At 29.3% G+C, this 26,273-nt stretch overlaps 1 protein-coding gene across 1 annotated transcript in view; it reads left to right on the top strand.

The window, feature by feature from the left end:
- Nucleotides 1-23,521, top strand: part of LOC129912806 (UPF0687 protein C20orf27 homolog) — a 52,171-nt gene extending 28,650 nt beyond the window's left edge. Inside the window, exon 2 of the mRNA XM_055991239.1 lies at nucleotides 22,586-23,521. Within this exon, the coding sequence (XP_055847214.1) occupies nucleotides 22,586-23,103 (518 nt within the window). The 3' untranslated portion in view covers nucleotides 23,104-23,521. The remainder of the gene's footprint in view (nucleotides 1-22,585) is intronic.
- The last annotated feature ends 2,752 nt before the right edge of the window (nucleotides 23,522-26,273 follow it).

Below are 26,273 nucleotides of genomic sequence, written 5' to 3'. Positions count from 1 at the left end.
TGTTAAGTGCGTTTTTGCTATAGAAATATTAAATTCATGCGGAATTAATTAAATTTAATTTGGTTACCATTTTTCTGAGCCCCCTTATTTCTGAGCCCCCTTATTTCTGAGCTACCCCAATTTTACATTATATTTCATAAACCATGTTTTACAAACTTTCTCTGCAGTGAAAAATAATTTTTTTTGTAATTAATTAAAAAAAAAAAAATTTGAACCACCCTAATGGAAATTTTTTTTTCTTCGATAATTTGGTCAAAACAATATCCACGTTGATTTTTTTGGAATTCTTCAAGCAACTGTGGAAGATAACATTTAGAGCATTTTAGAGCCACCCTAATACGAAAAAAAATTAATATAAATTCATTATCTAAAAAACACGATTTAGAAATTTTCTGTGTCATTAAAATTTAAATTTTTCGAAAAATGCAAAAAGAAACTTTGCTTTTCATTTTTTTTTAACAATATTTACATTTATTAACAAAAAAAAATCGAATCAAGAGTCAAATAAATTTCTTCTTGAGTTCTGCAGCAATAAAATTTTGGCTGCGCAATCTGCCCGATGTTGACGACATACTGACGTTTATGAACAGCAGAACTGCAGTTGGACTAAGTTAGTCCGATCGCAGATCTGACTTTATGAACACGACTAACGCAGGCCTAAGTTAGGCAGACGTTTATGAAAACACCCATACTTGGAATAGTTCGGTAGAATTGATCAGAGTTTCTTTGGATTTTTGACAAATCATGACCATGGGTTACTCTACTGGCAAGAATAGAATATCAATAACGCATTAAAAAATCCCAGTGACGGAATTTGTCGCAAAGTAAGAAGTTTGTACTGAAAAATAACATTTACTTAGCCTCTACACAGAGAAAAAGACCACCTACAATTAAGCGGATTTCTGAATGGTTTTTGCCAAGATGACTTCCGTCTTAAATTAAGCGGAAATCCACTTAATTTAAGATGAAAATCTATTATAACAATAAGAATAGAATTCATCTAAAATTAAGTGGATTTCGACTTAATTTCAGACGGAAGTCTTCTTGGGAAAAAACCATGCAACAATCCGCTTTATTTTAGGTGATCTTTTTTTCCGTGTATAGCGTCCTTATATCAAGTCGCAAAAAATATTTGAATTTAGTATGAACATTAGTATGGTCCACGTTATAAGGCAAAAAAATAAACCATATAATTCATTACTTCCCCACCCATTATTTTGCTACAGACATCAATACCAACATATGCTGAAAGTTTTAGCCCTCAAAAGTAAAAGGAAGAGGGCGCTCATCAGCATTGAAATATTAGACTTTGTTACCCTTAATACCTGATTATATCATATTAGGATTTGGCTTGGAGTTGGAATTTGGCTTAAACATGATAAGCACGCATGTTCCCGACAACCAAGTAAATGATTTTCATGTTTCTTTGGTTTTGAGTCACTAGCTCATATTTCATTGATTGATTCTGTTTTGTTTTAACTTTAAGCAAAAAATACTTACAGACGAATTTAATGAACAAAAATTATCTGTGAAAATATCACTTAACTATTGGGTTTTTATGAAAGAAAAAACATATCATGAAAAACTTTACCACAACATAACTTAATTCACTTGATAAATCATAGAAAAAGTTAATTACAAGGCATGCGGACCCAGCTATAACAGCATCTGAGCAAAAACTTTAAGCCTGTTGAGCGCCCACCTACACTTTACCTAAAAAGCTGAAATTTCACGTGTGTAATACAAAACACATATGCAACCAATTTTTGAGTGGGGAACAACGGAAATGTAAAAACCAAAAAATTGGACCACCCTAATGAACATATACATTTTAAGTTGTGTTTTTTCCCTGAGTGTACTTTTAATCACACAAATATTGTTATAAACATAATGCTATGCTACTACAGTCAACACTTAAGTAAGGTAGGCTTTCATCTTTATACGGGACTTAAGTTTTCAATATCAGCCACTTAAGAGTCACTTACTGTTACTAGCCCTTAGATTTATAGTGCATTCAAAGCATTTGTTATTTCGTAAACAAAAAACAGCCCACATAAACTCAAGTAAGACTGTCTTATATGTTGACATATTATTACACACAAAAATAATAACACAGTAATTTAAACTTAAAAAAAAAAAATGCATTTAACATGTAGGTAGTTAAAATTATGCATTAAATGCGGAACAAATTCTTTGGCAATGTTATTCTTCCGACTATATTATATAAGTAAGTATATGGATTTTTTTAAAGTCTAAAAATATCTTTCACTCAAAAGCCTATTGTTCTTTACGGTCTTCCGTCGTATAATAATGGCCCTGGTTTTAATCCACGATATAGGAATAGGCATAGAGATGTATATAAAAAAATTCAGTTCAGCCAGTTTTGTTGCCAATGAAAGTATATTCACAACGTGTGAGTAGGATTTCCATTTCACTATTTTTTTATTATTATTATTTTTTTTTTAAACTTCCAAGGATTTTCCATTGAGAGTTTTAGTTATCATCTATTCTACATTGACTATAGAATACTGTAGCAGCAGAATTCTCCGCTGTGACCTCGGTTCATAAGAGTTTCTTGTTTAACAATTACCACAAGTTTAATGATTTTTATTTCACTTCTCTTTTTTTTTTTGCTTTGTTTGCCTTCTGGCAATAGCACAGTTCACTGCTCCTGAAACTGCCTTCTCTTCCTTTCATTTTCTATCATCCAGCCGAGTTAATGATTATGAACGTCAGAATTAAATATAATTTTATTGTTTGAATAAGAAGCCAAATTGTTTTGAATAGGTCAAATAATATTGTTATTATGAATTAGCCGGATGAGTATCCTGGAGTGAATGGGGTAAACACGAGTATAAGAAAACACATTTAGGGTTATTATCTCCCTGAAAATTACGTCTTATTATTTGATCTATTTTTCTTTTGAAAATGCGTAGTAAAAACAAAACAAAATAAATTCATAAAAAATCCACCCAAAAGAAAGAAATAAGTCTTGGATCAATATATCATAGCATGAATTAATTTTTTCTCGCTAATAAAAATTTGAAAACAAAATTCACATTAAAAATTTTCCACCAAAACAAACAAAACAAATTTTCAAACAAAACAAAAGATCAATTAGGAATTGAACTTGATTTATACTTTAAGTGAAACTCGAAACAAATAACCATCAAAATTTAATAGCCCCCATTGTTTAATGTTCCACAGTTCCAATGCAATATTATATTATGTTGCTTGTTGAGGTGGAGGGTGATTTTCATCAGACTTTCTTATAACAAACAGCCTTGGTGACAGACATTAACGATTGATTGATAAACACGATATTCATTTCTTATCCCCCATGGGAAGTTTGAAATTAAATTTCAATTAGAAACAATTAGTAGATATGTATCGATATCACTGCAGTCATCTTTTTTTGAGTAGCTTATGGGTATATAGTAGAAGAATTTGTCTGCTTTGTGGGAATGGAGATTGTTGTCTATAAGTGTGTGTGTAATGCCCTGTGAAACTTAAATTAATAACTTATGATTGAAAACAGTTAAGCCGGATTCCATTGATCAGCAATTCCAATCTATTGTTAGAATCATGGTTATGTATTTTATTTTAATTGAGAAGCCTTTAATTTGAAAAAAGTTAAACCATCACCAAAACCACCAATTAAAAGTAGGTACTTATTGCAAATTGAGAACTAAAACATGTTAGGGGTGTATTATATCCTGTAATTTATTAAAAATCTGGCTTCTTCTTGCACTTGTTTTATATTTTATTTCCGTAAGTAGTTTTTATTATGTTTGCAAATACGTTTTTTCGTTCAGTTATATTTGTTTAAGAGATTTTTTGAGAAAAACTAAAAACTCAGTTTTGCTAGAATTACTTACAGCATAACGAATACCAAATTTAATCAAAATCGTTAGAGCCGTTTTCGAGAAAATTGCAATAATTCAAAAATTTTGTATAGTAGGTACGCTTTTTAAGTGAGGAATCAAAAAAAGAAAAAAAAAAAAAACGCTCTAGGAAATTACGCAAAAATCATCTCTACTAAGTTTCGAGAAAATCCATCCATCCGATTAGGCCATAGCTCGATGTACAGATGGGCGCACACACGCACAACCCGACACGGACGGCATAAAGAAAAACACTTTTTTTATCTTCGCCATCATAGTAAAGTAATTTAGGTAAATGTGGTACACTTGGGTAATGTGGTATAGGCAGGCTTCTCAAAAACTAAGCATGCTTTTACTTTAATTTTTGAACCAGTAGGTGAAGCGACTGCGAAAAGAGATGCAGGCGTGTTTAAATGTCAAATATTTCGAATCAACTGGACGAAATATAGAAAATTGAAAATTAGATGCAGACGAGTTTTTTTTTCAAACGAAAGCAAAGTGCTTGTGTCTGGGCAAGTTTTGTGTTTTTCGGATTTGATTTTTTCAAGACAAAGTATTAAGTTATTTAAGTGATATAATTGTTAGTTTTGTAATAACTAAATAATTTTATATTTTATTAAATTTTTTGTTCAACTATTATGATTTGGCTAATGTGGTATACCTGTCATGGGCTATTGTGGTATAGTATACCACATTACCCTTATAGCAATTTTGCTTCTATAATACTTTACAGAAGCAACAATAGCATTTGTAAAGCGTTACACTGAGGGAAAAGCCACCATAAAACCACGTAAAATCAATGACCACATTGATTTAACTATTATTCGGAATGATTTTGCGTTGAAGATGAACATTTTAAAATCAACGTGGAAAAAAGGTTTTATTTTAGATGGTTTCGTATCTTAAAGTCACATAAATCAAAGTATTTCATCTTTGAAACAACGACTTTTCAACTTCAATTTATTAGAAATTAGCAGAATAGGGGTGAAAGAGTGCATTATTTGTTTTTTTCTTCATGCAAGTAATTTTTCCACATGTAAAAATTCTTATTCCATCACTTAAGGTCAAGAACGTTCTTTCGTCCATTATTTATTATTTCACTACATAATTTCTTATTTTAAATCAAAATTAATTTAATATTATTTATTTTTTTTTCATTCAAAATAATGTAAAAAACATTATATGGGTTAAGTGGTATAGTATATCACATTAGAATACAGGGTGTACCCCATTACACACTTGTTAGAATTGGACGAAAAGTGGGAATTGAAAAGCTGCTATGTTTATGTGGACATCAACAAAATTTGGGAGCAAACCGTTCACTAAATTTCTGGTGAGGTCAAAAAAACAAACATGTATACCACAATACCCCAACTTCCTCTACTGTTGGTTTTGACATACATAATTTTCTAAAAGGAGCAATAGTTTCAGAGTTAGGGCGTCGCCGCAAGGTATATTTTTTTTCAAGTGTTTTACTAGATTGACCCTAAAGCTGTCCAAGTATTGTTGTAAAAAACATTGAAAAAATCGAAGTTTAGAGAAAGAAATATAATTAGATTTAGCTCCCCGTGAAGCCAGAATTTTTTAACCAAACTTGTGTAATTCGTTTGTACACCTTTTGTCAATATTTATTCAACCAAAGTTTTAGTTTGTCCACCCTTCAACAAAATTTTAGAGCAAATTCTGTTTTTTTTTTTTATAGGAAGTCTGAAAAATTAAAAAATCGTCTTAAACGCTCAAATTTTAAGATAGACGTACCTATATAACCAACTGCAAATCATTTATCCACCTTGAGTTCTAAATACATACCAAATATTATTGTTTTTCCACCCTCTTTAACGAGATATTAAAAAAAAATTGAAATTCCCCTAAAATCCCCAAAAATTAATTTTTTTTTTTCAATAATGCCCGATTCACAATATTGCGAGACGACGAGACGAGAGCGAGACGAGATTATCCTTGACGATTTTAAAAATTTCCAAATAATGAAAATATATGAAACAATACACAATATTCCGATTCTCGTTGCGTTGAAATTCCGAAAATTTGGAAAAAGGACGCACGAGACGACGATTTTTCGAAAATGAAATTTAAATATAAAAATATTCTTGACAGTTTATATGGATAAAAGTTTTCTGAATTTAAAACATTCGAGTTAGTTCAGGTGAGAAGGTGATTGCCTCCCAACTTCTCCGCCCGGAGTTCGATTCTCAGTAAATACTGTTTATTTTTTTTTTTTATTTTTGTTTACTTTATAGAATAAAAAATCGCAGTATTGTGAATTTCCATACGATTTTAAAACGATTTTTATTTAAATCGAAAACGTTCAGAAAAAACGTCTCGCTCTCGTCTCGTCGTCTCGCAATATTGTGAATGGGGCATAATTCAAACTGCTGTCGTTTTTTCAAAAAAAAAAAGAATTTTTTTTATAGCAACTCCCATACAAAATATCATTTTTAGTAAAATACCAAAAAATTATTTTTTTTTTTTCAAAAATTCAAACGGCAATCCACCTCGAGAAATGGATACAAACCAAAAATCCTCGTTTGTCAATCCTACGTTTAGAAGATATTCAAAAATCAAATTTTGTATTGAAAAATTCAAAGTCCCCTAAAATCCCCAATCACAATCAAGCAAAATTAAAAAAATCCTAAAAGCTCTGCTGCTACTTTCTATTTGTATAGTACCTAGATGTTCATGTCATGAACCTCCCGCTGATTATTATGTAAACCTTAAATCATGCTTTACATCGCATGTAACATGTTAAGTTTTTTATTAATCAAATAAATCTGTTTGTTTTATAAATAGCAACAAAGTTATTCCCCCCCTTAAATGTCAGTTCCAATAAAAAATACTACCTAAGCAAATAAAAAAACAATTTGAATTATTTTTGTCTTTAATAAAACGTAATATTTAAATTTACTACATGCGCCATGTCATGTAAGTCATGTATGAGTAAGAGTAGGAAATAAAATATAAATTAATTGTACAGCTTAACTAATCCGTATCATCATCAATTGAGCTGAGTTGTTGATCATAAATAAATTGATTCCTAGCTTCATCAAGCTGTGTTAGGTATGGTCCGGCGTTTATAAATTTTTTATGTAAGGCTATTTGTCAACTAACGTGTTATCCACCTATCACTCAGAAAAGAGGGTAAAAAACAATGCTTATATGTCGCATGCCATTTTTAAAGACTTTCCTTTTTAGGAAAATACATATTTTTACTAAGCTTGAGCGCTAAAAAAAAAATCATGGTAGGTAGTACCTAATATGACTTTTAAATTGAGTTTTTTTTTTTGTGGTGTAAACGCAACTAAATATTTAAATATTGTATCTTTTATAATTTTAATTGAAATAATTAGAAATCCTTCAAAGCCTCTTATCAGCACTAAATAATTTATCAATTAAATATTCTATAAGAGTGTCAGATAAATCTCCAGGGTTGATGTTTCCTTGAAAGATATATAAAACAGAAAAAAAAAATCACGTCTAAATGAAGGCACTTCTCTGTCGGGCTTTTTTCTTAATTAAAAAATTACTTAATATTTCTCTCAGATTTGTTCCGTCGGTGTCGTTGTTTGTCCTCTTTTTCATTTTATATGTAGGTACTAGGTATGTGATTTGCTTCTATGCCTACGAGAATACGTATTATATTTGCAAAGAGATGTGAATTGTCTAGAGACTTGTGCGTTGAAGATAATGATATAATTCCGCAATAAAATTATAGTTGAGTTGAAGAAGAGTATTATCTATTTATTATGCCGTTTTTATGACACAGATATGGCACATGTGTGGCACGACACGACGGCGTTTATATGGTGTCAAACTAAATTCTCTTTTAACTGATATTTAAGCCAATTATGAAAAATGATACATGAAAAATGGATTTGATAATGATGACTGCAAAAAGCTGTTAAAAATAAATTAACTTAGCGCAGTTTTCGTTTTGCCGAACACCGCATCCATTATAACTGCCATTTTTCTCTCAATCAGTTTTTATAGTACCTTTTGTGCAATAGACTGTCACGCCAAAGGTTCTGGGTTCAACCACTGTCACCTCGAAAAAACAGCCTTAACCGTCTTTAGAGAAGAAACCCGGGATATCTTGTTTTTGTTTCATGAACTGAAGAATGAAAATTCTTTGAAATCACGTGGCGTAAACTGCCTAGTAGTGATGGGAACTATCAAATAAAAGCTATCAAACTATCGATAGTTGTAAAATATTCATTCATTCGATAGTTTTAAATAATTCATTCAAATAGTATTTCATTCGATAGTTTTTTATACGATAGTTTTTTCATTCGAATAGTTTTTTTTTATTGAATAGTTATTTCATTCGAATAGTTTTTTTATACTATAGTTTTTTCATTGAAATAGTTTTCTTATACGATAGTTTCTTAATTCAAATAGTTTTTTCATTCGAATAGTTTTTTTTATTCGATAATTTTTTCATTCGAATAGTTTTTTTTTATTGAATAGTTATTTCATTCGAATAGTTTTTTTATACGATAGTTTTTTCATTGAAATAGTTTTCTTATACGATAGTTTCTTAATTCAAATAGTTTTTTCATTCGAATAGTTTTTTTTATTCGATAGTTTTTTCATTCGAATAGTTTTTTTATACGATAGTGTTTTCATTCGAATAGTTTTTTTATTTGATAGTTATTTCATTCGAATGGTTTTTTTATATGATAGTTTTCTCATTCGACTATAGTTGTTTTTATTCGATAGTTTTTATTCGATAGTTTATTCGATAGTTTGTATCCTATAGTTTATTCGATAGTTTTATTCGATAGTTTTTATTCGAATGAATAAATGAATGAATGAAATATTCGATAGTTCAAATCATTCAGTTACGAACTATCGATAGTTCAAATCATTCGAAAGTTCCCATCACTACAGCCTAGATTATAATGAAAATGTTGCAAACCATCAAATTACATTTGGCTTTCAAAATCAAAACTTGTATACATTTTATTCTTTGAAATTTTTTTTAGGCAAGCTTAGAATGCCAAAAGAAATCTATTTGCAAATGTTTAGCCCATTAGCATTCTTTCTTAAGTGGAATTCGTTTTTGACAGAAATATTAATATCAAGGAAGATTGGAAGACATTCGCTTTCAAAATTTGTATCGGAAAACAATATTTATATATGTTTGCTTAATTAGAAGAATACTTAAATAAAATGTTTTGTCTTCATAATTAACAAGATCTTAGTCAATTAATTAAATTGTTTACAGGAAAAAAGAGAAAAAAAAAACAACATGTTTATGATTTATTTGGCCACAATACCTCATTACACAATATTTATTCATGTTTTTTTGTAATAATATTTGCTTGTGCGGTATCTTTATTGAGGTTTACCTAACTAATAGTAGTTCGCGCCAAGATACAATAATTTTATTATAGATCGTGCATTTCTTAAGTATACATTTGTGCATAAATAGTTTTTATCTTTTTTTATTTTTTCTAACTTTCTGGTTCCACACTTAGCTTTTAAGAGGAAATTTTGTTTATTTCCGCTCAAGTGGCATATCTGTGTTTAAGTAGAGTGGAAACACTCGTGTTGATTTTGTAAGATTTATTATTTAATTTTTAATTATAGGTGTATTGACATTTTCGTATAATTTTTTGGATGCACATTATTCAATTCAATTTATATCACAATTGCCCTAAAACGGATATTTATTTCGATTTTAACTTGAAGAAAATTTTGTCAGAAAAGTTCTAACTAGAAGTCACTGTGGCGTATACGTAACATATTTTTTCTATAGAAAACTTAAACAGTTTATACAAATTTTCTGTCGCTGACCTATATAACCTTTGAATTTGTATCATTCTAACCTTTTAAGTGATGTTTATAACTAATAAAAAAATCAGACTTCTGCGACTCATTTTATAGATAGGGGTTAGGATTTTCGTGCACCTACAAATTTAATTTACTTTCATAAAAATTTCAAACAACCGGCAACTCTTGGTTAATATGTTGAAAAAAAAAATATTAAATCTAGGTATAATTCTTGGCTCAAGTGGAAACCATTGCTGATTTCATAAATTTACCTTTTAAGAAAAAAAAAAATAAAATTGGCGAGAATTTATGAATAATTCCAATTAATAAATTTGATAGTGTTGCGATTTATTTTTTACGAGTTCGATCAACTTTTTTTTCTCTGTTCCACTGAAAGAATTTTTTGCGAACAAAATTGTCTGAAATTTTATTTAGAAAAAAATTTGGAGACAAAATCATACTTTTTTGTTATGATTTTTTGTAGTGTTTTTTTTTTTTTTTTTTATTTAAAAAGGGTTGCCATATTTTTGGGTTATATTCCCTAAATTATTTTATTAATTTTTTTTCACTCTTTTTACTTCTGTTCAAAGTAAAAATATGAAAAAATTAGTCATGTGACATTTTTTCCTTTAAAACAGGGTTGCCACATAAAAGTTTCAATTTTCAAAGTATCGATTCATTTTAACAGTTGTTGTTGTGTTTTATTTTTCCCTTGATCCAGATCAGATAATCTTTTTATTTGCGTTAAAATAAAAAAGCGAAAACCTGTTGTAAGGCAACTAAAATAGGTGATATAATCTGGATCACGGGGAAACTAAAACACGGCTAGTATCAGTATTAACTTATCTTTCATTATACACCAATTTTAACCTTTCCGACTTTTAAAACAAACATGAAATTCTTTAAATTGATACAAAAAAAAACCGAAAAAAACTTTTAATTCAGTTGTTCTTTTTTACTTGCGTTTTTTATTTAAACCATTCATTTTGAAATAAACATTAAAATTGAAAAGAGTAATATACAAAAAAAAATTGGACTAGTTTTCAAATTTTGTATGTTTCCATATTATATTGTTTGAATAGCTTAAAAAAGAAAACAACACCAACTTGAAGGAGTAGGTACTCTTATGGCTATAGCTAAAGTTATTTCCCAGGTGCCAATCCATTCATCTGGATCTCATATTCCTTTGAATGTTTGTTTTAAATTACATAACATTTAACTTAGTGTGTACTAAGGAAATATCAGATACCAACAATTTAAAGTTATTATAAAAACCCACAAATCCGCATTGCCAAAACACTCACATTAATCTACGATTAAGTTTGGGCACTACATTTTACAACTGCAGCAAAAAAAAAGTAATTCCATTCAGTGAAGCTGATTGTTTTCAAACATAATGTCAACCAGTCAAGTTCCATACTTAAAATGTCTTTTATCTTTTTGCCTCCTTCGTCGTAAAAACAAAAGACGGCACTTTCCCAACTTAAAACTTCTCCTGACATGCAACTTCCAGAACTTTGCTTCGAAATGCATAAAAATAAACTATAATAAACTTTCCTTGAAATTCAATAGAACATCATTATTTTCAACTTTTCATTCGTAACTATCCCCAGAAACTACTCAATAATGAATGACTGCGTTACTCTCTTCAAACCCTCTTGTATTTTTATTTTTCTTCCTTCAAATGCATAACTGTTCTATAGAAACATCAATTCGTTATATATATTTGTGTTTATTCTATGTCCTCGAAAATGTTAGATACTCTATAGAACTTGGCCGAAAATGCTTTCGGACGTGAGTTGTGTTTAATTCCAAAATAAAGCCGTCTTATTACACACTATGACCTGAATACTAATTATTATGTTTGTCGTAGAATATTTATAGCAAAACAAGCAGTTTCCATAATCCCGTTTGATATTTACACTCTACAAGCATCTATACATTTTCTTGGCAGCAGTTTTAACCTCTCTTCCATTTTATTTGGCCTTTCTTGTTGTATACAGCTTTCGATAGAGATATTGCATATCTATTTCCAAAACAACCTTTTTGACCGCACCATGGTTTTGTGTCTTTTTTTTTTGTATTTCTTCTATTCAGCAACTGACTTTTGTGTGAACCTCTTATAGCTAATTGAAAACATGAAGACACCATAGCTTTGAAAATCGATAAACCGCCAAATCCTGTCGAAACAAAACGAAGGCAAAGCTTATTATGCAGCAAAATGCAATTTATGCACATAAGTTTATTTGATTGCGATGCGCGATGTGTTGACATTCAAAAGCAAATAAGTAATTAAAAAAAAATTGTTCAAGCATTTCTAGGATTTCACGGAACAACGAAAAAAAATACAATACAAATTCATTCTCACCTCTTTTTCTCTTCCTCTCTTTAAAATAATTTTGTTTATTCCTGAGAAATAAATTTAAATTACCAAAATAAATGTTAATTTGTTTTTATTTTAATTTTATTGTCAGCCAACAAATATTTTTAACTAAATTGAAAAACCAATTATCTTCAAGGACAAAACATTTGAAAACTATTATAATGCATTTTTGTTGTTTAGCTATATTTTGCATTAAATGATATGAATGCACAACAGTTTTGAAAATTAATAATTTCTTGCGTAGTATCATCTTTGAAGACAAATACATAAAATACATACATACATACCTAGTTGAGATAAAATTCATAGAATATAGGAAATAAAGTTCTTCTTGGCAATTGAGTTGAGAATTTTGGGAAATAATAAAATGTTTTTTAGAACGGAGAAATATTGATTAAAATCGATCAGACAAATGAAGTTTTATTTTGAAATGTTTTTGTTAGAATTGAATCAAATTTGAAAAATCGTATATGGAAATTATTTGGATGGCACATAGACCAAACACATTTCATAAGACATTGGTTACCCTCCTTGTCACTAAATTTACTTCACATCAATAATTTTATAGCTTAGGGAAGGGATTTCTGTTATACCAGTGATATTAGAGAAAAACTTGAAAATTAAAAAAAAATAGTCCAAAATTTTGATCGTTACGAAAATGGACATATCTTTATAACTTATCCACAGATTTTAAAATACATTATCTTGTTATCTTTGCCAGAAAATGTAGTACATACATACAAAATTTAAAACTGCGAATACTCGAAAGATTTTGAATTTTCCTTTCCGTAAGAATTTTTTTTTGTCAAAAATTTCCTCTTAAACATCTATTTTTTTAATGTTTTGATACATTGCTCAAAAAACATCTGAAATGACACAAAAATTTAGGTGCAGGGAAATAATTCCACGGGAATCTGCTCCACATGGGAATTTATTCCACTTCAATTGGGAATCTATTACACTTTTTGAAGTGGAATAAATTCTCACCGTGGAAGGGAATTTATTACACCTTTTTTTTTGTGGAATTATTACCCACCAAAACTGTGGAAAGTAGATTAATTTCTGAATATTTTAAGAACCATTTGAATTCATATTAATCAATACTTTATGTATACGGAAATAGAATGTTAAGCTTTAAAAAAATAGTTTATTTTTTTTATAAAACGACGTTGTATTCTTTTTTAAAACATCCTATAGAGTTTTTCCTTCAACTGAAGTTGTTTGGACGGGATTCTTAATAATGTAACTACATCTGTGGATATAAGCAATTATATTGATAATAGCTGTGTTTTCGTGATCCAGATCAGATCATTGTTTTTATTAGCTTTACAACAAATGCAGGATTTTCTTTTGTTATTGTTTCTCAAATAAATAAATGATCTGATCTGGATCACGAGGAAAATAAAACACAGCTAATGATGGTATGAAATAACGCCAAGTAAAATAAGGCCAACATTAGAAGCGAAGCGGAAAAAAATTTTCTCGCATGAAAATGTACTCAAATATTACAACCCAAACGCGAAGCCGAAAAAATTTTTGACCACGGGAGAATCAATTTTGAGGTGTGAAAATAAAAATTCGCGCGAATTTTTATTTTCACACCTCAAAATTGATTCTCCCGTGGTCAAAAATTTTTTTCGGCTTCGCGTAGTAGATTCTCAAGTGAGAAAATTTTTTTCCGCTTCGCTTTCAATCAATTATCACAAGAGGGGTTGATATGTTTTTTATCATTAAGTTATCATTATTTGTCCGCTTTGTTTGTAAGATATTTCTTCAAATCACGCGAACTGAAAACTATGAGACTTGAAAGAAATCTTTTCAATAAATTCCCACGCCTCTTCCCCCCCAGATACCTACCATTTTCACCGAGTACGAAGTCATTTGCGGATGATTATCGTATCGGCACTTTTAAGTGATTTTGAAGGTAAAAACAAATTCAAAAGAATTAAATAAGTAAAGTGAATAGTGATACGAATATCAAAGGAAGGTCAAAGATTGGGACTGCTTCTTCCTCTTTTCAGTAAATTATTGTTTTGCTATGTCTTACTTTTATTTGGAACAAAAAAAAAATCAAAGTCGACTTAGACTACCTACTTATTAGCGAAACCGCTGTCTCCAAAATTGAAGGAAGGTGAAGTTAATTCCCAATTAAAAGTGTAATAAATTCTCTCTCGGTTCGGGAATTTATTCCACTTCAAAAAGTGGAACAGATTCCCACATGTGGAGCAGATTCCCGTGGAATTATTTCCCTGCACCAAAAATTTATTCTAGTGCTCTTGCTTATTCAGTTTTCTGGTGCCGGTTCTTTTGTTCAGATTGGTCATTTATTATTCAATATATAACCCAAATACAAAGTATGCTTGCAAAAACAACGAAAACAAGCTTTTGAAAAGTCATGTCTCGAAACAGTGCCGGTTTAAGAACTACCGGCGACCCTGGGCAAGATGGCTAGTGGCGCCTCTAAAAAAAAAAAATCAATCAAACATTTTTTTAAAATCACAAAAAAAAAAACAATAGCAGATTATGTCTTAACTCTCATACACAGAGAAAAATAGACCACATAAAATAGAACAAAAACAATAAGATTTCTCTATGGTTTTCATCCAAGAAGGAAACCTTATTAAAACAATCGGGTTTTCCTTATTGTTTTAAAATCTGCAAAAAAATAAAAAAAACGATGACCAGGCTGGGAATCGAACTGGAGACTTCAAATCATTAGTCGCCCACCTTACCACCTGAACCAACCTGCCATGAAAATATTGATCGCGATTTTTGTTCTAGTGCTAAGTTGCAAAAAAAAATCAACTTTTCAGTCAAATTTTAATAAGATTTTCTCTATAAAAATAATAAGAAATCTCCTTAAAAAAACCTTATTAATCGTTGATTTTAATAAGATTTCCTTATGAAATGTATGGACGGTAAAACAATATGGCAATCTGTTAGTTTTTAGCGGGTCATATTTTTCTCTGTGTATACCTACTTGTTAATGCATTTATGTAACAATGTGCAATTTATTAAAGTACATAAGCTTAACTTAAAAATAAAAATTAAATATATTAAATATTCATGTTATTTATTCTCAATTGACAAGTTTACTTTTTTCTCTGACAGCAGGCTTCTGAATGATTCTGGACGCTTCCGGACGGCCAATCGAAAAAAACATACCTTTATAAGTACTAGGTTTGTTGGTTGTGAGCTCTAGGGCACTCTGAGTCGCTCCGAATTCGTTGTCAAGCGTTTTTTGTAGCTGCTTTTTCGACCAGAGTTATTTGCTTTTCCTCTGTGTTCGATGTTCGCTCTGTACGCACCCTGAACAACTCTGGGTATTTTGTCAGAGCAGAGGAAATCAGAGTTATCAAAATGAAATCAGCTGTTTAAGAAAAAAAAATGTTTTGTTGTGCGAAAAGTGATTTGTCGTTTGTGAATACAAAATGTGTGTGGTAAATATGAGATTTTTCACGAAATTTATGAAATAAGAAACTAAATAAAGTAAAAAATGTCAAAACAGAAATCAGCTGATGAAACTAATGTGAACTTTTCACGAGTCGATTTAAGCCGCACGATATGTCGGTCGGTCGACTAGGATTTTTCTATGGGAATTGTGACTTACTTTCACACGAGTCGAAAAGCTTCGCCGCACGGCAAAAATCGATTCGTGAAAAGTCCCCATAAAGCTCTGAGGTGTTCGATGTAAAATGAAAACCCGAGAAACTCTGATTTTTTTGACAGTTAATTGATATGACTCAGAGTGCCCTGGAGGGGGGAACAACGAACAGACCTATTTTTTTTTATTCTCACACACAAACGTAGTTTTTATGAGAAATGGAGAAGCTGTCAATTTTTTACCTCTCTGGATTTTGGGTTTTCGGGTTTTCTAGATTTTGGGCTTTCTGGATTTTGGATTTCAGAATCCTGTCCGTCTCCCTTCTGTTTCTTTATTCAATAAACTATTTTGTCTCGTCGGTCTATTCTTTTCCATATCCCGAAAAAATAAAGAAACACACTCCATCTCCATATTACAAGCTATGATTTAGTTCTTTATATTTATAGGGGCGCCTTTGCAAAGATTAAATTGGTTGGAGGAATATTAATGTTGCTTTAGTCTTTCAAAAGAAACTGGGGCGCCTTGTTCTTCAAAGATGAACGAGGATTTTGGACGCCATTGTTCTTCCGACAGCCGAACAAATTAACCCAAAATTGGGAGGCGCCTTCATTCTTCAAAAAGTTTAGGACAAGAATAAGAGCGCCGCGGCCGTTGAAAAAGTAAAATAGAAAAAAAATTGGGGCGCTTTCGTGAAAGTAAAAATAAATAAAACATCGATTGGAAAGACTTAGTTATTTATATAACTTTTGTAAAAGTTCGGGGCGCCTTAGGGCCCTAAAACCGGCCCTGCCTCGAAAATCTTTCCATAAAAAACTTGGATCATTTTTTTGCATAACCTCAAAGATGTTCAGAAAACTGACAAATAATTACCAATTTTTTTGATTGTTTAGTTTTATCTTTAACAAAAATAGTTGGTTTTCTATCAAATTTGGAGAAAATGTATGTTTTTATGTTCCACGTTTATTTCAATCAAAATAGCTGGTTCTATAGAGCTTTATTCCTTTTGAAAGTCAGAGAAAAGTTAAAAACATCATAACTCTTCAATTTCAAAAAATAATAAAATATAGGGTTTTTCAGATTTTGCTGTTGAAATAAGAATTTTTAGTTGAGGTGATTAACATGAGTTATTTTTATTATAATTTTTCGTTTACGATTTTGTTGTGCTATTTTTATATGATAGTACGCTGACTAAGCGCGTACTAGGATTTACTTTATAAAAGTCAAAATTCAATTTTTAAATTACTCTGGGTGAAAATTTAGTGAAATTTAAAGAATACAAGAAAATAAAAGTTGCACTTTCTGCGCATTGAAGTATTCCGTCTATCTTGTTATCGAAGAGCTCAATACCATTCATATGTAAGTGAGCGATACAAAACTGTTTACTGTAAAACTTGAATCATTTATTTGCAAAACATGATAAGTCCATGATTTTAAATTTTTCAGGAGACGAAAAAAACGTTCTATTTTCTTTTGATATGCGTAGAAAAATTTATAAAAAATACATTCTGTAGAACTCTTGCCTAGCTACAAAATACCATTTTGTTTTTAATTTTTGGAGCGATAGCTCAAAAGATAAAAAATAAAAACGCTTTTGGACTTATCATACTTTAAAAATAAACGGATGTGAAATTAGTTTTTAAATGGATATGCAATTTTGCTTTTAGCCCCAGTCTATCAAACAATTCTATTTGAGAATAAATTACAATGTCCGGACTGCTTATTTAACTCTAAAGTAGCTTTAAACTTAAGATTTTCAGCCATAAATCTAATATACCATTTACACAAAAAGAAGCTATTGTTTATTTTCAAAAGATGATAAGTCCGGGACTTATTCTGTTTTTGATACTAAAAAAATGTTTCGCGTAGCTGTAAAATCGGATATAGATGGAGTAGATACTTCATATTTTAAAGACAGACGTGGTTATCCCTGGAGTACAAATTTAGTCAAAAAAACGGATTTTTAAAAAAAGTGGACTTATCATGTTTTGCAAATAAATGATTCACTTAGAAAAGTCACAGACTCTACACCAATGTTTCAAAAATAATATTTTATTTATTTAAAGCTGGGTTATTTGTATTTCGTACCGATGGTTTAAGGTTTGAAGATTTTAATTTTGTTTTTGCTTGGTTTTTAGAAAAATACACTAACGTTATGTGGATTCCGATAAAAAAAATAAGCTTAACATATAAAACTTTCACTATAAAGCCATATTTTGTTCATGTCAATATTTTGAAGTGAATATTCAAAATATCCCAAATGAATAAACAATTCTAAATAAAGAAACCCTCACCTATCAAATGCACACACATTTTCTATTTATTTTTTGTGAATTCTAATTTTGTTTTGAAAAATATTTAAACAGAATTTATCATAAACATAAAAACCAGTTTCATGACCCATTATATCAAAATTCCTTATGTCATTGCAAACTTTCTCCTTTAGCTTTATCGTCAAAACATTGAAAACAAATATCCTGATGTTGTCATTTATGTTTTTTTTTTTTCCTAATAATATCATAGGAATAAAGTTGTTAATGTCATTTGTTTATGACAAGTTAATATCCGTTTATTCGAACAAGTTCTTAAAAGGAAAACTTTACTTTTCAAGGCAGAATCATATTTGAGAGAAATTATGTATAGTGACACTTTAATAGTAAATGTATGTACTTTTCAAAAACGCCAAAGCTCTACGATTTAACTCTTTAATTTTTTGAGTAAACTTATAATATAGTGAGGAGCAAGCAAATTAATATAAAAAAAATAATATGTCTACAAACATATTTTTAGCAGTCCCATTTGAATTGAAAAATAAATTAATACATGATTATTTCACAATTATTTTTGTTCAGCAGAGAGTTTTTGGTCAAATTAGAGTTAAAAGTTTAAAATTAAAGATTTTGAGTTAGAAATTTAGCAAACTGGAATTTTTCAGTGCCATAGGTCAACTCCTTTTGCGAAAAGAAAACCTAAAAAAATGAAAATTTCTGACCCAAGTCTTAAAAATTTAAGTATTGTAGATTTCTTGCACAAAACGGCAACACCATTTTTCCTTCATCCGAATTTTTTGAAAAAAATTAAAAACGCAGTTCTGTTATAAACAGTAAGACCATTACGGTCAGATAATTTAATCGAAATAAAGTAAGATTCGTTTTCGAAAAAATTGCAATACCTCGAAAACGTTATAGGTATAGGTATACGAGAGGTATACGTTAAAAAAAAGTTATTGAAAAAAAAACAGGTCTTGGAAATTACAAAAATCATCTGTACCAAGTTTAAAAAAAAAACCATCCATCCGTTTAGGCCATAGCTCTGTGTAAAGTGGACAAACGTACGAACAGACGCACGGATGGACGAACGGCATGAAGAAAAACACTTGTTCGAACTTCTCATTCATCGTAATGTTGATATTTATAAAAAATTTAAATTTTTTACACTTAAAAATGTATTGCAACCAACAATATTTTGCATTGACAAAAAAAATGTTATTGAAAATAAAAAATGTTTTTAATTAATAATAATATTATTGCAAACGAAAAAAATGCATCGAAAATAAAATTTTTATTGCAAATAAAAAAGTTATACATTAAAAAAATTGCTGATACAAAATTTTTTGAATAAAAATTTTTTTTGAAAATTGCTTCCAGCAATAAAAAAAAAACAAAATTTCTATTCTACAAAAAATTAAATGCCATACTTCGTTTGGAGGTTAAAACATTTTTAAATTGTGTTTTCGTAATTTTAAAACCAATATTTTATTTATACATTTCTTAAAAATTATTCTAATGAATACCAAAATAAAATGCTATAACTCCAACCAAAGCAACTTTTATTTATCTTTGACTTTAAGGATTCGGAGGTGTTTAAAGGTAACATAGTACATTACTGAAAGTCAATATTTACTTAATTTTTGTTACGATTATTTTTTACAAGTTCACAGTTTTTAATTTATTTTAGTTATCTCAATTGCAACTTTTTTATACTATAACTACATATAACCACTTACTCTTGTTATTTTAAAACAAAACTATAATCGCAGAAAATGTAAACAGGTCTAAAAATACCTAATTGTTTATGAAAGAAAAATCCCTTGAGCAATAGCAAAACAATTAACTTCACACTCATTTTTCGGATTTACTACTTGTTAAGCCTATAAGCAAATCATGTACCTGCTCGTATTTCATGTTTTATTTATTTTACTAGATTTAGTTTGAATAACCACAAAAATAAATACAATTATAGGTACCTACATATTAAATAAATTAAGTGTCACATGATATTAAATAAAAAAAAAAAATAGATTCTATGGAAAAGCCATAAGAGTTTTTTTTGTACAAATTTGAAATTGTTTATATTCAATTAGGTTGAAACTGCTTTTTAACTTTTAATGAGGCAATTTAATTCAATTCGTAATTTAATAAAAAAAATAACCTAACGTTGGTCGTTTTACCCTTAAACAGTTAATTACGAGTTATTTTTTTCTCTCTTTTTTTTTATATTCAACGAACCTTTTAGGGGTGAAATATTGTGTGTTTAAGCTTTTTTATTTTTTTTTTTTTTCTTAGGTAAATTTATCCAATTTAATCAAGTTTTAAATGCATTTTAAATTTTCTTACTTGCGTTTATTAAGTAAGCAAAGTGTGGTTGTAATATTTAAGCTGTCTATTTTGAATTATGAAACGCATGTTTTATTTGAGTGACATTTACACCATGAGATAGTTTTGGCAAATATGCATTTTGGCAAACATAAAAACTTTTTATAAACTGTCAATCATGATACGTCTATTGTATATGTTTGCAAACAAACTGAATGAAGAGTCCTATTTTTAACTTACATAAATACATTGTATGCTATTATTCGCCCAAAAAATACCCACCCACACACAATCATATGGTTCAATACAATAGTGTTTCCATAAATTCCTACCCACTTAATAACACATGAATCTATAGTCAATTACTTGTTGACAGTAAACTTTAAACACAAAACATCATTGTCGCACAAGGCTACAATGCATATGAAGCAATTTCAATACTCGCATGGTGTTCATCCTTCATCATATAATAAAACCCCTTACATAAAAGTTCCCTGAAGAGAGTAGTATAGATGGGTACTATTTTGTGCGAAAAAAAAGAATGTCAAAGGCAGCAGCCAGCGAGCGCAGCGTGGTTCATTCCATCTAAGTGCACTTGTTTGGGTGGTAATTTGCTTATGACGCGCACCACATATGCTACACACATTGTTGAATGTTTAAAGTTTCTTTTTCTAAAGGTGTGTGTATTGGAATTATAAATAATTCACATTTACAAAAAAAAGATATAAAAATATTGTTCTGTCTGGTGGGTAACTCTTATTCTCTACATTTTTTGTTTTTTTTTTTCCTATGTTCACTTAAATGTTTAAATTTCGTCTCAGCACATCCTTACAGCTTACTAACAGCAAATTGGCGTAAAAAAAAGACTTTCTCAGTGAAAAATATGTACTCTTGGAAAACCAGCTACCTCCTACAATTTCATGTATCTACGAGTACTTACGATTTTCCAAAACGGTTATGTAGCCTTTTTTGTTAATAACTCTTTGTTTATTCTTGAGAATATAAGCCGTGCATCAAAATAAGTTGGATGTCGACGGATATATAAACATCTTCTAACCAAATTGATTGTTTCGCGATTAGCCGACGCATAAAAAATGTGATCAAAATTATTTGTTCCTATTTTTGAATGAAATAGGAAATTATTATTAACCATATCTTAAAATTTGTATTTACCAATAAGATATTTCAGTATATAAAGTTACACATACAAAATAGTTAAAACAAATTTATAGCTGACTAAACAATTACACCCGTTGTTGTTGTGTGAAAATTTTGCATATTTCGATTTCGAGCCCATTAAATATCGCCAGTGAAAATGGTTAAAGTATTTTTTACCCACTAACCTATGCAGAAAATAAATCACAAAACAAAATGGTGGAAGTTGACGGAACTTTTTATTTTTTTACCTGATAGGAGAGAATACTGCGAAAATTATTTTTTTGGGTACATACTAATTTATTAGGTACCAAGGGCTACTATATTAGTTTTTTGAAAATTTTTCTTTTTCAGCTTTCGTAAAAAACTCTGTGAACTCCCACCTTAAATAATCAAAATTAAAAAAAGAAACTTGCTTAAAGCTACATGTATACAGTACTTTTTCTAAAAAAAAAACCATGCATTTCTTGTGGGAGAGATTTTGTTAAATTTTTTCAGAAAAAAATGTAAACCACATCACACACCAAAATCGAAAAAAAATGTATACTCACGACGATTTTTTTTCTTGCAAAACAATGTGCATCTCTTTGTTTTTGCTTAAAAAAACTTACAACTGTCATCTGTTCACCACAGACATTTTTTTTTCAAAAAAAGAAATTTTTTTTTATTGGCATCAGCATTAAAAAATAATACCATTGTCTATTACTGCTAAATTTGAAAATCCCTATTTCGCGTTTGACCTTGAAAATAGCGACTTGCGGACATGAGATTTTTCTAGAATTTTGAGGTATGTTATAGAATGCCAAAACGAAGATATTGAGCAAAAAAAATTTCTATTAACATTCATTCCGAGATATACCCCTTTTTTCACCTTATTTTACTTTATTATAGAAAAAATAGCCTATTTTTCAACTAAAAAAGTTACCGAAAATTTTTTTGATTTTTGAAAAGATTGGAATGCAGTTATTTTGATTAAAACCTTTTATTTAAGATTATGTAGAAATATTTATGCTTCCTTGAATTGTTTATATTCTACATTCTTTCTTCAATGATAGTAATTTCAAGCAGGATTTCAATTTCAAGTTTATAATTGGCATTAAGAACTCAATATTAAACTCTAATAAAAAATATTAACCTCATACTTCTAACTTATTAATCTTTTTACTTCTCGTTTCAGATCATCCTCATGTTCACTTTGACACAGCCAGCCTAAAAGAAGACTTTGAATCGGACAGCAGTGTTACATATAAACGTTCCGGTGACACTATAGTCGTCAGTTTGGGTTTCCTTCAAATCAATCACAGATATTCGATAGATTTAAAATTGCCTGCAACGATATTTGGACAAATTGATTCTGATTGTCCAACATTAGCACAGTTTGTACCTGAAGTCAGTACGGTTCCTAATCTCAATTGCAGAATAACAGAATTCTCAGGTGTCAAAGATGATGAGCACGATTTCTTCGAGATGAAAGTTGAATTTTTTGCTTACAAAGAAAAACTTTTACGAGAAACATTGACCATTCAAAATGCAAAGAATTCCATGGAGATATTTAAGCTATTGATAGCTGCTCGAGTGCTGGGCAAGGGGAAGGGAACACCAATGCTAAGGACTGGTATCCATTGCATAGGATCGGAAAAAGATGATGATGAATCGGAGGCGTCTGATTTTTCCGGCTTTGGAAAAGGCACATAAATATTTATTTAATTTAATTAATCATTCTTTTTTTCATTACTTGATTTGACTTGAATAGTTTTTTTTTGTTTGTTTTTTTTTTTGTATTTTTCTTGTAAAAATGTTGCATTTACATTTTCTTGTACTTATATTTTCTAAGAATTAAGCTCTAAAGTGACAAAGTTGTATAATGCTAAAGTAAATGATCGATTTATTATATAATTGCTGTAGAATATAAATTTAAATATAAAATTAAATAATATTTCTATTCACCGTGCTAAATAAAACAAGGAAACAGATATCATGGTCAATTAAAATCAAAACACACATTTTGTTTTGTGGAAAAGAAAAATTGTTTCTTTAACATTTTCCCTTAATTCGTTTTGTGTCATCAAAAAGAGTTTTCAGTATTTTTAATAAAGTTTTATTTTTTCCTGAAGAGTTTTGTTTTATTTATTTTAATTATGATACTTTTGTATTATTATTTTATATTTGCATAGGTTTTAATATTTTTAGACATGCAACCAAAAAATGTCTCTAACTTAAAAAAAGGAAACTTTTACTCGTATAACAAATAAAACCCAAACATATCGGCTGTTATGTATGCTATAGACCAAAAAATCAAACTGTTAATTGTTTGGCCAGTTTTTATTTTGGTTTTCGTAGTATTTTTTTTTAAAGATTAAAACAATTAGAAGGTTGGAAAAGTTGCTTTTTTAAGTTTTTAATAAACTTGCTCGTAAGAATTTTATTTTTATTTAACAAAATATGACGAAATAAATTAAAAAACAAGTATAGAAAAAAATGATCTGCAAAATGAGTCCTATATTGTAGTTCTATTAAACTTGTTTTCGGAACTGCACCGTAAGATTTTTGGAACTTTTTTTTGCGAACTTTTTTTTTTACTTACTCATACATCTAAGCTAAAAATGTTAGTTTGGTTATGCTACGTTTCCACTAAACCTGAATCTAGTGTTTCCACCGTTATTAGATGATTTATTCTGACAGTTTAAAAAAACTAGATTTGAATTTCAATTTTTTTGAATGAAAATAAAAACACAAGTTTTCCCATACTTTTTTAGCTAAGCTACAAGTCTTCGTTAAGCACAAGATTTCGATAAAACTACTGAAAACCTGAATAGTAAAACAATTCTGCTCTCGATTTGGGTGTACTGAAAACTATCCTGCTCCTCTTTTAAAGAAAAAAAAAAAAAAGATCTCTAGAAGAACCAGAAGATGTTGACTAATGATTGGAGCTATTCAGCCCTATTGTGAGTTTCACGTGAACAAGATTCCACCCGGAAAAATTGAATTTCACTTTTCCCCTATTGTGAGTTCCGGGCGAAAAGTTTTTCACGTTCGGACATCTCCTTGTATTTTCAAAATTTTTGGTTTTCAGTTATGCATAGATTTTAAAGTGACCTTTCTTTTGATGTCTCTTTTGATTAAGAAATAAATTAGCTTTGCCTCGGGGCGGCGCGGCGCACCAGCCAGCAGCTCAACGTAAGCCTCTAGTTCTTGAGCATCTGTTATTTGTGAATTCATTGCACATTCATACATACATATATAACTTTCGAACCATTTAATTTTCTTGCAAGATTATTTGTGTGCTGTGGATCTACTCTGTATTTCGTTCTGAAAGCAAAAAAATTCTAAAACGAATATTTTGTACTATCTATTTCTAAAGCGGATTGAATTCTACTACTTTTGAAAGAAGAGTTCCCATAGTGGAACTCGTTTTCGAATGGCAAAAGCATTACAGGAATAGCTTTCTTCTGAAACGACGATAATTATTATCAGTTTTTTGACTGTCCCAATTCAAAAACGGAACTGAAAGCACTTTGGAATAGAATACACTCATACACTTTGATCTTAATTTCCATTTTTCGATTAATTGAATTTTTAAAATTAATTAAAAATAATGGTCCAACAACAGTTGTTCATGTACATCTGTAGCTCGTCTTTATTCTATATAAGACCCAAATAAATTCATTTTCCTTGGAATATTTCAGATGGAATATATTTAAACATGAGTTTTTGAATGAAAGGTAGCAAAAGTGACCAACATAATGAAATAGTAAAAATTCCAAAAAAGTTCTTCAATAGTTTGATAGAAGCATCAACAATATGCTTTGATTTCCGAAGTCGCGGTAATAACTGTTATTATTTTAATACAAGGAAAAGCGACATATGTACATATATACATTATACATATTTGGACTCTATTTTAAAAAATACCTGTCATATTCCGCATGCTCACGACTGGTTTTTTTACACTTAAAAGCCGCAACCATGCGATTGGAAAATAATTTTCTAAACTCACTGATGTATAATTTTATTGAATTTTTGAGAAAAAAGAACAAACAAAAATTATATTTCCCATTATCCATTATCTAATGTCAATTTGAACCTATGTTGCTAAAAGAAAAAAGTTACAAAATTCAAATATTTCGTAAATTGTTTGCTAGGGAAATTTACTTTCATTAACGTTCGTAGATTGTGTAGATTTGAATCAACTGCTGGTAATTCTTTTAATAAAAAAAAATTATTTTCTTATAAACTGCCATTTTGTAGATTATCTAATTTTCTTATTTTGATCATAAAAGTTAACAGATTTGTCAAGTTTTTTAATCAAAATTTTAAATAAATTTGTTCAGTATGAGTAATTTAAAAAATTATGAATGTAATCCACAAAAACTATACACATGAATGTATGATTTTTGTCTTCATAATAGTTGCTAGATTAAAAATTAATTAAAAAAAAATCTTTTTAAAAATAATCTTTAAAGAAAATATTAACTAAAAAATTCTAAATTTACTAAAAAAAAAATGTAGCATACATTCAATACCTATTTTATAATTTAGGTAAACTAAAATGAGATGAATCTATGCTCTAACCTGCCTTTCCATAAATACCCAAAGATGTTAAACAAAAAATACACTTTTCCAAACAGACAAACAAAATTAATGGAAACATAACATCGACTTTTTTTTAAACATGAAATAAAAAAAAACTTAAACGAAAAACAATTAAACCTGCTAAAACTGGACCAATAGATGATTAGGAATTATTTGTTTTGTTCAATATTTTGTTTTCCAAGAAAAAAATAATTATTAAAATAAAACTTACTGCTAAAAAGCTAAGAGCTATTTTCATTTATTATTGCAAATGGTGCTACATGTCTTGATTT

Source organism: Episyrphus balteatus, chromosome 2 (genome assembly GCF_945859705.1).
Source record: "Episyrphus balteatus chromosome 2, idEpiBalt1.1, whole genome shotgun sequence".
NCBI lineage: Eukaryota > Metazoa > Arthropoda > Insecta > Diptera > Syrphidae > Episyrphus > Episyrphus balteatus.
This window is presented reverse-complemented; position numbering and strand designations above follow the sequence as displayed.